This window comes from Trichosurus vulpecula, chromosome 7 (genome assembly GCF_011100635.1).
Source record: "Trichosurus vulpecula isolate mTriVul1 chromosome 7, mTriVul1.pri, whole genome shotgun sequence".
Taxonomy (NCBI): domain Eukaryota; kingdom Metazoa; phylum Chordata; class Mammalia; order Diprotodontia; family Phalangeridae; genus Trichosurus; species Trichosurus vulpecula.
Genome location: NC_050579.1, coordinates 256,160,303 through 256,172,784, shown reverse-complemented (window position 1 = coordinate 256,172,784; position 12,482 = coordinate 256,160,303). Strand labels below are relative to the sequence as shown.

At 44.5% G+C, this 12,482-nt stretch overlaps 1 protein-coding gene across 2 annotated transcripts; it reads left to right on the top strand.

Moving 5' to 3' along the window:
* Positions 1–499: 499 nt before the first annotated feature.
* Positions 500–12,481, top strand: ZNF672 (zinc finger protein 672). 2 transcript variants are annotated; one of them, XM_036766146.1, is made up of 2 exons: positions 500–777; positions 9,275–12,481. In XM_036766146.1, exon 2 carries the CDS (start codon positions 9,740–9,742, stop codon positions 11,348–11,350), a length of 1,611 nt encoding a protein of 536 aa, XP_036622041.1. In that variant the 5' UTR covers positions 500–777; positions 9,275–9,739; the 3' UTR covers positions 11,351–12,481. The 2 variants fall into 2 exon arrangements, with proteins under 2 accessions (XP_036622041.1, XP_036622042.1); XM_036766147.1 differs by lacking the exon at positions 500–777 and adding an exon at positions 3,669–3,803.
* The last annotated feature ends 1 nt before the right edge of the window (position 12,482 follows it).

The window sequence follows — 12,482 nt, the reverse complement described above, 5'->3', positions numbered from 1 at the left end:
CCGTTTGTGAGTGACACATAGTAACTGAGGACACAAAGCAGCCACTGGTTGGCCGAAGTGAAGTTTAAAGGCTCAAACCGTCTCGACGCAATCTTTACTTAGATGGACGTTGATTAGGGTAAGATTGGGTAAATACCAGATTGGCCAAAGGAAGAGGAGCGTGAGAGCTAGGGACCAGGGTCAAGGACATCAGGAAGCTTTGGAGGGAGGGGATCCATCGATTTAGAGCCAGCATGCAACCTAGGGGTCATATAGTCCAACCCTTTCATTTTAAAGACGAAGAAACTGAGACCCAAAGAAGTTAAGTTACACCAGGTCGCACGGATTTTGTGTCCAAGCCTTTTCATCTTCCACCCCCGCAAGATTATCTGTCTGACCGTTTCCTTTCCTTTCTCCCCTCTCCTCCCAGGAAGCTTTTCCAATACGCGACTTCGAACTTCAGGTGGCGCTCTAGTGCCTTGGGGAGGGGGCGTGTCAGGGACAATCTGCCCCGTAACCCGTGACGCACGGTCTGGCCGGGCGAGCCGGGGAGAAGGCGGGGACCCAGGAGGAGGAGGAGGAGGAGAGGCCTGAGGAATAAATCCCTATCCTGAGGCGCTGGAGTCTTTGGCGCCTCCCTCCCTCTCATTTTATCCCCCACTCCAGGCTTGCTTGTTCCCCCATCCACCTCTTCCCCTCCCGGTATCTCCTCTCGCTCTCCCAGCTCCGGCGGTTGGGGGTCGTTGAGCCGGCTGGGCCGGAGCAGCTGGAGCATTGGAGGAGTCACCCCGGCCATCGGTGAGGGAACACAGACGGGGCGGATGAGGGAAGGATGATGGGAGTGAGGGAGGTAACGATGGGGCTTGAAGGGTGCCAGGGCTCCTAATCCCGAGCCTCGCGCGACCTCTTCCACGCCACGGTCTTCCGCTGGAGTAAACCGTCTTCCTGGAAAGTCCGCCCTGGCAACGGAACGATGCGTGGGGGAGCGAGCCTAGCGCACGCCTGTCTGTGCGCGCGGGGTGGGGGGCGTGGGGGGCGTCTGAGGGAGGGGGAATTACCTAAAAGCAAACTCTCCTACATTCCTGCCTACTGCTTCTTCTCTTATCACTTCTCCCCTGACGTACTTGATCCTTCACATTTTACCCCTCCACTCCCTTTGCCTCCCACTTTTCCTTTTCTTCCTCCCCTCTCCTCTTGTCTTCCCTTTCCCCTTCTTTCTCCCCTCCTCCTTTCTTCCCCTCCCCCTCCTGTTCTTCCTCCCTTCTGGCCTTCTCTCTTCGTGTCCCTCCCTTTCCCCCTTCTCTAAGCCTGCTTCCAGCTCTTAGTATGATCTTTCTTCCTCTGGTCCCTGGAGCCGAAGACTCACAATTCCGCCAGTGCAGCGGGAAGGTCCGCGACTGCCCCTAGTCTCGTTACCGGCGCCCGAGCGGAGGGAGGGTCTAGGAATGGAAGGAGGAGTCCCGTCCCTCTCCCTTTTCACGCTTTTGTCCTTTATAAATCCCTTGATTCAAATTCCGGGGTAGGGAGGAGGGGGCGATGTTTCTTTCTCGAGAGGCTGACCAGGGATTGGGGACTAATGTGGACCCGTAAGAAGAGGGATTTTGCCTCTCCGAGGCCTGGAGAAAGGGGCTTTACATTTGTAGGCAAAAGCTTTAGGGGCAAGTTAATCAGAGTTTTCCTTAACTTGGGGAACAGGAGAGCTTCAACCCTTCCCAGAGAGGAGTTTGAGACATGGAAGCACCACTGTGGAAATCACTGTGCCCATCCCAGCATATGTTTTCGGTACCCATCCTTGCTACAGTTGTCCTGCTACCCAGGATTGACGCTTATGCCATAAATGTACACACACACACACACACGAAGAAACAGGAGTCTGAGTAACCCAAACTTTCTGGTTTGCGAATAAGGAGAACTGATCCCTTTCCCCAACATTACTTTCTTAAGGAACTGAATTCGGTGGGGTAAAAGGCAGGAGGGAGGGGAGTGTAGTGAAGCTTTTTTTTTTTTTTTGCCACTAACTTGCTATGTGATTTGGGGCTAAAACATTTAGTCTTTCTGAGTCTGGTCTGTGAAATGGGGTGTTTATCCTAACTACCTGAAAGAGCTGTTAGAAAGGTTAGAGGTGTAATTGTCTGCAAATGTGTTGTAAAAATCTATGAAAATATAAAGTATTGTTAGTGACTTCTGGAGAATTCTATTAGATTCCTCTCCTCTCCTCCTTCCCCCCAGACAAGAGCAAGTAGTCAACCAATACCTCAAAATCTGTTCCAGTCAAATACCATTCCAACTTCGAGTGGTAATAAAACACTCCAGTTTTTCACTGGGTCTTGCTTGTGTGCATAACACAGGGGTGGTTACTAAAAAATAGGTTCTTGCTCTCATGTGAGGGAGAAATAGAACATCTGAATTCAAGAAAAATGGGTGGCTGACTGGCAATCAAAAATCACTTGAGAAGAGAACTGCTAATGAACATCCTAGGGATTATGCAGATGAAGTTTTTTCAGGGTTCTCCAAAATTTGAGACTAGTATAATGGAAGGAGAGGCCCATTGGTGTAGTGCAAAAAGGACTGTATTTGCATCAGAAGGTGTGGATTTACCACTTGCTACCGGAATGAACCCGAGTAAATCAGTTTTCTGGGCCACAGGATCTCAGAGGCAAAAATGAGGGCTTTGGACTTGATTCAGTTCAACAGCTTTGTGATATTCAGGCAAGTCCCTTAAGTTCAAATGCTACCTTAGCCATTTTCATGCTGTGTGACCCTAAGCAAGTTGATTAACCTATCAGAGACTATTTCATCTGCAAAATGAAGATATTACCACCAAGTGTTGTTTTGAGAAGATAATGCCACATAAATATTAGCTATTATTATTAAAAACCCTTGGGAGGAGTTAAGGTAAAATTCCCAGGAAGAAAAGTAGGATGTTTTTATTATCAAATCCCTAAAAGGTGTTTGAAGGGGCAAGTTGGGAGTTAGGGAGACAAGGGAAGACTACTCTCCCATTTCCAACCCACTAACTTCTTTAAACATACCAGACTGGTTCTGGAAACAAGGCAAGAGACATTTGGAAGAATCTGTAAGACCTTGGCTCTGTTGAAAAATTAAGCAAATGAGATATTCAAGTCCTCTAAATTCCACAAATGATGCCACCTCAAGATGAGTGTTTAACTTTGGGTTTGGGGGTAAATGGGAGTAGGCAAACAGAATCTGTTGCTTTTTATTAAGCATTAAGTATTTGTACCCTCAGCTCTCCAGCCATTGGTGGGAGGAATAGGCCCCTCATCTTTCCTGGATTTGAACTCTAGAATTAGGAAAGTTACAGTTTGAATCTTTAGCTTTTCTCTAATTGCAGTTTAGATTGGGGGGTTAGGGTAGGGATGTTAAGGAAAAATTCCCTTTTCCTAAATCCCTCTCTTCTCTCTGGTTTAAGAGGAATAGTGGCACCTAAGATTTTTAAAAATTCTGTAGCATCCACAATCCAGTTTTCTAGCCTCTCTCTTGCCCCTCATAACTCTATGATGTGATCTATCCCTTTAAACTTACCCTCACATCCTCACCCTTCTAGGGCTCTTTATTGCTGTCTAGTCCAGGGCTGCAAAGGGTTAAGGTGTCTGAGATCCTATAAAGTCCCATATCCTAGAGCGGCCCCAGACTGGCCGACAGGAAGGAGCTCCTGCTAGAGACTTCCTGTTCTGGACACTGAGGACATCGAGACAAGGAGTCAAAGAGGCACTAAGCACTGACTCTAATTCCTTTCCCTTCTCCTTATCTGGTCCTACCCCCGTATTACTTGTCATCTAAGTTGGGCCTTACTAATCCCATTGGTGAGTTGTTCGATTTTGTTTTTTTCCCTGGGGGTGGAGGGAGAAGGTTTTAGGGATAGGGAGGAGGGAACTGAAGAGATTGGAAACAATTCAGCACCCTCACGTTCCTAAGAGGCCCCTTTGGCCTGAAGAAAGAGAGAGAGAGTGGAGGAGGAGAATTTGTAAAATTGTAATACAGCCTGAGGACCACCTTCCAGTCCAGGAGGAGGTCAGCGAAGACACAATACAACTAGGCACATCAGAAATTAAACTGGAGATGGGTTTCCCACTGCATCCCTTTTTCTTCTCTTAATTCATAGCAGGGGATTCAACTGAATCCTTTTGAGATTTTTTTTAATCCTTCATATAGGATATTGCTTTATAGTTATTTATAGTTCAAATGTCAAAGTGAATTGAGGGAGGCTGGAAGAGAGGAGATAAAAATGAACTTCAACTCCTGTTTATCCTTTAACAAAAATCCTATGAAAGTACAATAAATCTCCATTATTTCCAGGCATTCGAGATTCTTTCTTCCTCACCAAAAAATGTAAATCTTCCAGGTTAATTACTGGGGCATTCTGCCCCTTCACCCTCTGGGCAGAGCCAACTCTGATTGCAAAGTGTAGAGAAGAGGATGTGAAGAATCTAGGAACTAGGGATCAAACTGGTCCTTAAGAGACTGTATCCTTCCTCCTTCCCTGGTTCATTTCTCTTTCCCTGGGAATGTCAGGATGAGGAAACTTGAAAAATCACTGAATCTGCCCCTTTCTTTTGAGTAACATTGACCATAATCCTTTAGGGTTTAAGATTATTAATCTCTCTTCTGTTATGAAAGGTCTTCCAAGACTGTGCTGAGAATTAGACTTTATTCCTAATTCCATCATTTTTTAACAACCTAGTTTGAAACACCCTTCAAAATGTCCCAAACCTGCTGTGTTTCTAGCCTTCTTTTATTCACATAAGTCTTCAGGGGAGACAGGGCCAGATCTAGTTTTCATTCCAATAAATATTCTAGAATATTTACCCTAAGTCTCTGGGGCCCTTTCTTCCACCTCTTAGGGATTTTATGAAAGCACAGGAAATAATTAACATTTTAACTTAATCAAAAGGGCCTGGGTCATGCTTAGTCCATGCTTAGTCAATAAACATTTATTAAGCACCCATGAGTCTGAGCCTAAAGCAGGAAGCTAAAAGTGCTACAACATGGAAAAAATAGGGAAATAATTTAACTTCAAATTGTCTTTTCACAAAAGAATAAAATCTTATTTTAGATACATTTTAAAATCTGTTTTTTATATATGTATACATATATGTTTTATTATAAGGTATGATTTGGCTATTAAGCAAAAGACTAGAAAAGTGGTAAAATTTAGAGTTTTGTTCTAAGCCCATTATAAATTGTATTAATAGTGCCACTATATCTTAGTTTATATGTACAATATTCTCAAGTAACAAATGTATATCTTTTAAAATAATAAAAAGTTTAATCTTTAACAATCAGACATAATACTTCCTGTCACCCACAGTTTATTCCAAATTAGTAAAATTTTTCTATAGTAATCACCACTAGATTATTCACATTAAGGAAGCAAAAGTTATGATATTTTAGAAATTACATTTGGTTTGAGTGCATTTGTGTGCTTATTTGTTTTTTCAGGTTATTTTCTAGGGCACATGCCCTTTTGTACTCTAGTAGAATTCCAACCTGGTTCAGAACTGAGAGATGAAGGAGCTGGACCAAGACTAATCCAAACTGCTATATATTGGCCATGTAGCTATTCTTCATTCAGAGATTCTTTGGGACTAGGGCTAGCTGACTGGGCAAGCCATAGCATCCCTGGTCTCTTTTTGCTTATTAATGAATGGATAGGAGTTGGAAGGAATAGGGGAACTAAGGTGGTAGACCAGATGGTCCATTCCACCTCTAAAATTCAATGATTCTATGTGCCTCACTGCTTATTAGAACAACAGGTGTATCCATGAACTGGTATTTCTCACAGAAACAGCAGGCATGTCCATGTGATGGGATCCCAACCACTGCCTCTAGCTAGCCACTGCCCCCAGACCCATTCCTCATATTTCCCATATGGTTACATCATGAAATCACAACTGTTTTTGGCATCCCAGAGGAATCTACAAGCTTCCTGGTAGGGGTTGCTCAGCTTTGGGGAACTTGGAGCAGAAGCTCCAGGTTTGGGTGGTATGAGAGCAAGGACCTGGGCCGGGGTGGGGGGGGGGGGAGGGATGGTGAGAGAATTTGCTAAAATGTGTTTAGCTGTTCTAACTTTTCACTGCAGCATTAGTTCCAGCAGAGCAAAGATGACAGAGAGAAGGCACTGTAGCCTTAGCCTGGTCAGAGCTGGGACCACAGGGAGGAGGTCTTAAGTTTTTTTTTTCTTTTAACTTTTACTCAGGTAAACTCCACTTCTGTGTCTACTCCTTAGAACTTCTTTGAAAGTGGTAGCTTTGAACCTGCCAGTCAAGGTGAGTGGGACTCTAGAAAAGATCCAGTGCTGCCTCGTCCCCTCTCCCCCATACTGGAGAGCTCAAAGTTTGTCTCTGAATCTCTTTTTCAGATCTATGCATTTTCCCAATTTGTCTTAGTGTCAGATAGCATAGTAAATTCTAACTTATCTTAAACATCGAATTAGGAGAGATAACAGTTCACTTAAAATATAACCAGATTCAATTACCTTTGATTGAATCCTGACTCACACAAACCTTTTCTCTTTCTGTGACCCAGGAAAGGGTTAAAACATGCTAGTCCTATTACAAAGTGCAGCCTTGAAACCTGCCTGTCTTTGATCAGTGAAGTGACCCTTTTTCTCTTAGATAGATCTGAGGAGAGAAGTTCCCCCTTCCTCTTTTTTCTGTCCCCTGTCCTCTAGAACTTGGCCAGAGTCCAAGGAAGGAGGGGGGGGGGGTGGATTTTTTTTTTTGTTTGGGTTTTGTTTTTTTTTTTGCCAGCAACCTTTCTTTAAGAGACCATCAGTCTTTCCAGCCCAAGCACAGTTTTTTCTTTTCTGGCTAGCTGCATTTTAAATCTTACAAGGTGGCACAGACTCAGAAAATTTTAAACAGACACAGAACAGACAAATACAAACAGAAAGCACAGATAGCAATAACTTTTCTTGGTCCTCCAGATTATACAAAGACCAGGCTCTGTTATAGTTTAGTAGTCCTGTGGGATGGGAGTTGGGACTGAATGCCGGTAAGTCTAAGGAAATCCCTCCCACCTCCCATATTCATCTCTTTAGTGGTGTCCCACTGAAGTATGAAGAAAAAAAATTTTTTGAGTTCAGAAAGAACTCTCGAAATTCCCAAACAGAGCATCCTCTGTCTAGAGGGAATTTGCCAGCTGAAAGGGCCTTGGCCCAAGCGATCCAGTCAAGCTTTCCTAGGTGCTGGAAAGACCTCCCAGCTAAGAGAAGGGAGAAAGATAGGCCTGCCTTTGGATTAGAGGGGGTCCAAATCAGAGATTCTGCTGCATGTAGAGGTGGGGGAGGGGTCAGTCAGAGACTGCCCACCTAGGGACGCCAAAAACTGTTGTGGTTTCATGATGTTGTGCTGCAACGGTCTCAAAGAATTGAGAGAGAGACCACCTCTAATCCAAGTATAGTCATTTATTGAGATTGATGCCTCTCATGAAGCAGGCTAAGTTCCAAAAGGAACCAGCAACTTCAAAGAAAGCAAGATAGATTTTTATAGGGCAAAGATGCAATTACATAACAGAAATTATGAATATTAAACAGGCAGGAGGGGTTTGTTAAGAGATTAGGTAATAGGGGAGGGGTCCCAGCCATAGTGCAATTGGCACCTGCCATTACTTACAATGCATACAGAAAAACCCATTGGGGTGCGGTATGTTGTTGGTTGTTGTTTGTCCTTCATTTTCGAAGAGAACCATGACATCAGGGAGATGATGACATGACTTGCAGTTGACTTTGATTTGAGTGAGGGAGGGCTGTGCAAGGTCACCAGACTCACTTTCTCCTCCAGAGCCATCTGGGTCCATCGACCAGATATTCATCAGGATGACTGGAGATGACCCAGGATGCAATGGGAGACCCTGGCCCTTTTTTGGCTAAGGCCTCTTCAGGTACTCAGAGTGAGGTAATGACCATTCAGAGACCTCTTTAAGGGGGAGGGAGGGTATGTATATATGATAATGATATCATAATAAGCCTCTGTCACAAGTTCACCTAAAGGACAGCTTTTACTGTGCAGGTGCTTACTTAGGTAAAGTCACTTCCATTGTTTTGGGGTCCACATCCTGCTTAGACATCCTGGTGGTGCTGTTTTCTGATTGGCTGAGTATTGTGATCCTGTCTGAGACCACATCTGTGTGGTTGTAGTTGAGTACATGGATATACCTGCTGTTTTCATGGGAAACATGAGGAATGGGTCAGAGGGCAGTGGCTAGCTAGGGGCAGTGGCTGGGATCCCATCACATGGACACACCTGTTGTTCTAGTGAACAGTGAGGCATATGCGAAGAAGTTAGAATATTGAGTGCAGAGGTGGCTAGGGAGGGGCAGTGGGCCTGCTGTTCAATGGGGCCTATAAGGAAGTTAGAATACTGGGGCTGGGGGCAGCTTTATTAGGATTCCATCGCTTAAAATCAAGAAAATAATTTAGGGTTAGGACCCCAAATGGAATATTATGGGGAATCAACCTAGCATACTGCTAGGAGAAGTTAGCCATTTAAAAAATTTTCATTGATTCATCCATGGATAATTTACAGGTGAATATAATGTTGTACATGAAATTGTCCATGAAATCCATAATTTTGAGCATCTATTTGCTCTGGGATAAATTTCTTAATACGGCCTGAAGTTAAGCTTGAATCAGCAATCTGGTCATCTGAGTTTAAAATAAATATAATTAAAATAAACATAATTTGAGTTCTGGCAATACAACTCCACAAAAGCCTTAGATATCTTACTATGTTATAGTGTGGACTCTTGACTCTCAAAGGAATGAGAGAAGAGAGAAGGCTTGACAAGTTGTGCCACCTTGGAAGGGCTTCAAGCTAGCCTGGTCCTAGCTTAACTAAATTAGAGAGGCTCATCAGTAAGTTGGCTGCAGGGTGATGAAGCATCTCTTAAATTATAAACAGATTTTTAATCTGCCTCATGTCAATAATAAAAACTGCCTTTGATATAGTTCTTTAATACTTATACAAAATATGTCACTTGAGCTGCAAAAGACATTATTCACATTTAATAAATTAAAAAAAAACAGGGTCAAAAGTTTAGAGATTTGTCTACACTCTTATAGCCAGTGTATCCAAGTCTGCCATGTTGCCCTTATATTGCCTATACTCAATAGGAATATATTCACCATGCTGGATCCAGTTTGGAGCTACAGTCTGCCTTCCTAACTTGCATCAAAACACATCTCAAGGAAGCTTCATCTCACTTTTAATCCATGTCCCTCAGCACCTATGTATTAGTTTGCACTGTTGAGTTAGATTCTCTCATTCTTCTCCAGGGTACAACAATTCACCCCCTGAAGCCTTATAGGGAAGAAAATCCATGAAAGAACAACCAAGGCAGCTGACAATGATAGAAAGAAAATAAAGATTCCAAGCAGAAGAGTTTCCAAGTGGACCTTTCAGCTAAGAAGAAAAATAAGTTTATCAGGAGAATATCATTCTTGTCTACAGTCCCTCCCGAAAGCAAGAAGAGTTTAGTTCTATTCCTACCTAGTCATCATCTCTGCTTTTAGGCAACTACATTTTAAGGAAAAAGCTTACTCAGCTTACCCAACACATCCTACTTCCTCAGGTTCCTACCACCAGAGTTCAGTGTTGGAGGAAAGAAAATTACCAACACCCACCCCTCAGAGTGCAGGGAAAACTATCCCCCACATACCTCCTCTAACTGGCCCACCCCTTTCCTCCAGAATCCAGTTACAGAAAACGTTTCCTGGTATTCCACCCATCCCTTTCCAGCTATGTATGGAGCAGGGAAGCCCTATAAATGCACTGAGTGTAACAAGAGCTTCCGCTACAGTTCAGTGCTGCACCTCCACCAGCGTACACATGCTGGGGATTGCTGCTACCGATGCCTAGAGTGTGGTGAGGGTTTTGCACAGAATGCAGAGCTTAGGGCGCACCAGCGTACACATGCTGGAGAGACTCTTTACATCTGCAATGAGTGTGGCAAGAGCTTCCATCAGAGTGTCTATCTAGATTTACACCAGAGTACTCATACTAGAGGCAGGCCCTGCAAATGCCATGCGTGTGGGAAACGCTTTCCCTATCGTTCCGTCCTGTATTGTCACCAGCGACATCACCCTCGTGAAAGGCCTTACCGATGCCCTGTGTGTGGAAAAAGCTTTCGTCAGAGTGCCTATGTCTTCCACTATGAAAGGACCCATAGTGGTTCTAGTGCTTTCACTGAAGGTGAGCTCCCTAAAGGCCCAGAGGCCACTGGAGATAGGTTTATTATTCATACAGGGCCTATCCTGCCTGCCCCATTGCACCCTGAGGAAAAATCCTATCAGTGTGGTGCTTGCCATCGGGACTTCCGAAGTAGCTCAGGTCTGCTGAAACATCGTCGTGTCCATGAGGCTGGAAAGCCCTGTAAGTGCAGTCAGTGTGGAAGGATCTTCAACAATGGGGAACAGCTCTCTGTACACCAGAAGCAAAGCCACAGTCAGAGACATAGTGGAGCCAAGCTGGAGGAAGCCCACAAGTGCCTCGTATGTGGGGAAGTCTTTAGGCAGGTGTCAGAGCTCCAGGCCCACCAGGAGACACATGGGATGACCCGACTGCACCGGTGCAATGTATGTGGAAAGAGCTTTAGTAAAAGCTCAACCCTGACACGACACCAGCAGACACACACAGGGGAAAAGCCATTCAAGTGCCCCGAGTGTGGAAAGTGCTTCACAGAGAGTGCCACCCTGGTACGACACCACCGAATTCACACAGGGGAGAAACCTTATGCCTGCCCAGACTGTGGACGGAAGTTTAGTGAAAGTTCCACACTAATGAGGCACCGGAGAAGCCATAAGGGGGAGAAGCCACACCAGTGTACCACCTGTGGCAAGAGTTTTGGGCAACGGTCAGACCTGATTGTTCACCAAAGGATTCATACTGGGGAAAAGCCCTTTCCTTGCCAAGAGTGTGGCCGACGGTTCAGTGATCGCTCAGACCTCACAAAGCACAAGCGTACCCACACAGGTGAAAAGCCGTACCGGTGTGAAGAGTGTGGCAAGTTTTTCACATGTATCTCCAACTTAAATGTTCATAAGAGGAACCATGCTGGTGACAAGCCCCACAAGTGCCCTGAATGTGGCAAGTGTTTCAGCGTTGGCTCCAAACTGGCACTGCACCGCAAGACCCACCAGGGTGAACGCCCCTCAGAGTGTGCTGAGTGTGGAAAGTGCTTTAGCCACAGCCGATCACTGTCACAGCACCAGAGGGCCCATGCCCGTGCCAGAGCAGCTGCAGGAGCTACTGCAGGTGGGTTGGTTGGGATGGCACCTACCCTGATCTTTTCAGTAGGCTCTGGCCAAGAGAAGTCAGGCCTGAGGGTAACAGGAGTAGGAGAGAGGTACTGAGGCTCCTCGCTAACCTCCCAAAAGGAAGTGTGGGGAAAAGTTCTGACTAAATAATGGGAATAGATAGTAAAGGCTTTCTCTGCCTTCTCCTGTCCTTCCTCTGTATATCTTCTTTGACCACATTCTCAGTCTCTTTCCTCAGTTGCTGTGAGTCTTCCTTTTTAGTTTTCTGTATCCCAATGTTGTCTTATTTGTCACCTTTCTTTTTCTGCATATGTACTTTTCCTCTTCTAGTCTCTTTACTTCCTCATATTCCTATCTGCCTTATCTCTCTGTAGTGGATGTAGTAGAAGTTAGGTTGAATTAACCCTCTCTGCCTGGATGGGACAGTGTTTTTCATCTTGGTTTGTTCCCTCTTTGTCTATACCTCATCTCCATCTTCTGTCTGCATCTTTCTGTTTATTTCCTTCTGTCTTTTCCCACCTCTCAGTATTCCTATGTCTCTATCCTTGATGCCTGGTTTTCTTTTGTTTTCTGTCCTTTTTCATCCCACTTCTTTATTTCTCTTGTCTTTGCTCTCTTTCCTTTTTCTCTATTTTCATGTATATTGGTCTCTCCATTTCTGTGGGGCTAATGGAAAGAGAAAACTGAGAATGAGGTGTAGGTGAAATACAAGGAATGAGAAGGGTAGGTGTGAAAGTATAAAAGATCTGGAAAGAGACCCCCAAAATAGTGTCACATGGCAAAATAGTACAAAAATTGTGCATGTCAGAAATAGCCTTATGCCAGTGAAACTGAAGGGAAGAGATAAAGGGTATGCATGAGGTTCCTTGCAAACAATCCTCCTGAGCCATCCCCATCAAGAATCCTGGTTCAGTCAAAATACTATATATTGGCAGACTCAACTCCTGTGCTCCCAAGATTATGATAGCTGGGGTCCCTCATTGAGAGGAAGGTGGATAAGCCAAGAACTTATCGTATGTTTCATTTATCTGACTTTCCACTGAAGCATGGAAGCGTTTGTAATTTTCAAGGCTAATTTGATGGCATCGTGGCAGCCACAGTCTTTTTTCTTAATGAGACTAAAGAGGATGGAGGGACAAGAATGGAGAAAACCAGAAGAAACCTCTAGACATCCCTTTCTCCTTGTAAGTGGTCATTAGAATAAAGGTTGGTTTTTGTTGTTTCTGAT